Source organism: Solanum stenotomum, chromosome 8, assembly GCF_019186545.1.
Source record: "Solanum stenotomum isolate F172 chromosome 8, ASM1918654v1, whole genome shotgun sequence".
NCBI classification, from domain to species: Eukaryota; Viridiplantae; Streptophyta; class Magnoliopsida; order Solanales; family Solanaceae; genus Solanum; species Solanum stenotomum.
The window spans coordinates 8,370,812-8,374,100 of NC_064289.1; the positions used below are offsets into that span (position 1 = coordinate 8,370,812).

The 3,289-nt window shown below is 33.5% G+C and overlaps 1 protein-coding gene across 1 annotated transcript in view; it reads left to right on the forward strand.

Moving 5' to 3' along the window:
* The first annotated feature begins 1,228 nt into the window (after nt 1-1,228).
* Nucleotides 1,229-3,289, forward strand: part of LOC125872138 (probable serine/threonine protein kinase IREH1) — a 19,618-nt gene continuing 17,557 nt past the window's right edge. The window contains exon 1 of the mRNA XM_049552816.1: nt 1,229-2,136. Coding sequence (XP_049408773.1) covers nt 1,488-2,136 — 649 coding nt within the window. The 5' untranslated portion in view covers nt 1,229-1,487. The remainder of the gene's footprint in view (nt 2,137-3,289) is intronic.

Here is a 3,289-nt window from a genome sequence, read left to right on the forward strand (position 1 = left end):
TAAAATTGGATATTTGTAGCGAATTATACAAATCAAAAGCTCCATAGCAAACATAAAATTTGCTACGAAGAACAATTATGCAAACTATAGTTATAACATATAATATAATTTTTATATTTGCTATATGTGAAAGTTGCTCAACTTTTTTTGGTCTCATTTCATATGATCTCATTACTATTAACATATTTTTCTTTACTACAAATGCCAAGCATACTGCAAATGTTAGTACTCCTTTAGTTATTTTTTACTAGTTGATTTTGGATTATACACGTCTCTCAAAAAGTAATAATTAATATGAATACATTCTTATAAGATCCATATTAATTACAAAAAAAATGAATAAAGTAACGTCTCAATTTACATTAGTAATTAAATTGTACATTAACTTTCATAATTTGCATCTCCGTAAAATTTTAAAATATCCCTTGTTCACTTAGTTTTTGTATCGAATTAAATTATATTATATAATTTAAATTTTAAAAATACTTTAACTCAATAAATCTATTTGCTGATTTTTTTTGTTATAATAATAAGAAAATTAATAGCATATTGTCAAGTTTTTAAAATCAACTTATTTTTAAAAAGTATTTTTTAAAAGTAAATAATATGTGTTTAAGCAATAAATTTTTAAAACACTTTGTTATTAGGAAAAAATTACTTACCTTTTTAGCTTCTCAAAAATAACTTTTGCTATTCTCCATAAATACCTATTTTCTCCTAAAAATTTGACTAATATCTCACTTTTAAAATAAATAAATAAGTACTTCTTTTTTAAAAATAAGCTTGATGGCTATCTCTTAGTTTCTCCATATTTTATTAATGGGGAAGTTGGTTTTACTTCCTCAATTCACTTTTACTTATCACTTATTTCTAAAATAAATTTTTATTTTTACTTGTCACTTTTGACATATTAAGAAAAGACAATACTTATTTTCCAAATCATTTTGCAAGACCTAATATTAAATATCATTTACAAAGATAGTGTAATAAAATACCTATATAGTGAGTAATTATTTTCTTAATGAATGTGTCAAGTCAAACAGTGATAAATAAAAATGAACGGAAGAAGTATTAATTTCTTTAGAAAAAAAAATGGACATGTTTTTTCATCTTTTCATTTTTATTTTCATTTATTTGCCTTTTTGGTGTAATTTGAGATTTAAAAACCTCACGATTTCGAAAGCCCCCCCATATAAATAGAGAATTCCAAGACAGTCAAGTCTTTTCCTGATTGTTTCATTTTAGCCCCCAATACTTTTTCTCTTTGTCTCTCGACGCAGTCACCGTCACCATTTCCGATTCTACAGAGCAACAGTGGACTACAGAGTCTTCTTCAGTCCAAACCAAACTCTGCAATCAGTCAATCTCCATTAATGCTCTAGTCAAACCTCACAGCCCCAAGGGGCTGTAATTCAGTTCAAGAAGAAGAAGAAATTAAGAGTCATTTAATTTAACCCTAGGAATCAATATCAGCTAAGTTTCCGAAGATGGTATTCAAAGGTAGATTTTTCTCATCGAAGAAATCCGACCCATCAAGCCCAGATGGATCCTCCAACAGTCCACGATCTATTGGGTCCAATTCCCCGATCCGATCCGACAAGAAGAAAGCAAAGTCAGGTTCTACTTCCAAAGACAACTCTCCGATCACTCCATCTTCAATTTCAACTTTCAAAGATAAGAATAAAGATGATAAAGGTAAAGAAAGTCCGAGTTCGAGCCCGAGTCCCAATTCGGCTAAGAACCCGGTGAGAACCCGTGAACCGGAACTGACGCCGACGTCTGTATCAGTGTCGCCGATAGTAGCATCATCATTGGGGTTAAATAAGATAAAGACTCGATCTGGGCCCTTGCCACAAGAGAGCTTTTTTGGGTATGCCAGCAGAGATAAGGTGAATTCATTAGGTGCTAGCAATTTATCAAAGAATGTAGCAGGCGGACGGGGCGGTGGTGAAGGGCTGTCGAGTTCTGTTTTGAGGAAGAAGGATGAGAAGAGGTCACTGGTGGGTTCCGCGGAAAATGTAGATAACCGGAGCAATTCAGATAGTATGTCCTCCGAGAGCGGTCGTTCGAGGGATCAAAGCCCACGTGTACCTGGACCATCAAGGCTGCAGAATGGTGAATCATCTTCTGAAGCAGGTAAAGTAGCTGTCTTTCTATTACAAAAAGGATTTACAGTATTGGATGTAGTCATTTGGCAACTGGCTTGAGCTATATCTACAGTTGATCTTCTAAAATGTATGTATATCTGATTTTGGTGAGTGCTGTGGTACTTCAAGACACCCACTGGCTTAAAATGTGAATACTAATAAGTTGTGTTTGAAAGGGTCACTTTTTATCACTCAGGGGAAGTAAATAGTACTCAAATGCTGATCCAACTGAAAAATTCAATACAAGAGTCTTAGTTCCAAATCAGTTGAACTTTCTTGGCATTAGATGATCTAACGCCTGAAACACTAGAGAGATGTCCTTAAACTATGTTTGGACTCTGTGATTTACTAGGTTACTCTTTGACTCACATTAGGAAACTGAACCATGCAGTGGCGCGACATGGTTTCTCATGGAGATCTTGATTGTTAGAATATCAATCTTTTAATCAAATCGACTTATAGTGTATAGTTCTATTTTGATTATTTTTTCATTCTAAAATAAAATAAATCAAATCAAACAATACGCTGTTAGACAATGAGGTAGAAGCTAAGGCTTAATGAAATTCTCAGAGGGTTTTACTTTTGAATAAATATCTAGTTATGCAGTGCGTTGTGCTTCTATTTTCCAAATGACTAAATGTTTAATTGGAGTCGAATAGATGAAAAATGGGACCCTTTTTTTGTGGGGTAACTTGGCTTTGGTTTAGAATTCCACGCTATTCTTGGTGATAGTTTTGTTGAAGTGCTTTCTGTGAATCTATTGATCTGTCAGGTAATAGTGACAGTTGGAGTGCCAATAATATTTCTTTTTAGTGAGTTTTCTTCAGGAATGGGGAGAAGATGGAGGCTGCAGTGCCTCTCACCTTGTAAAGTTTTCTTAGTGCCATTGAGATTGAAGGAAAATTATTGAGGAATAGGACTTGGTTGATAATTAAGTCTGACCTACAACCCAACTTTTGAGGGTTGCTAATACAAAGCATTGATACGTTTGGTTTCTACCTTGTCACTTGCGTCCCAAGTATATTTCACGGAATAGGAAACATGGAATGAAACAGCTGTATTTCTTGTTTAGAGATTCTACTAGAAAACATAATTGGTTTCTTAGTTGGGCCCATTTTTCTTTCGGGATAAAAAGGGGTTTT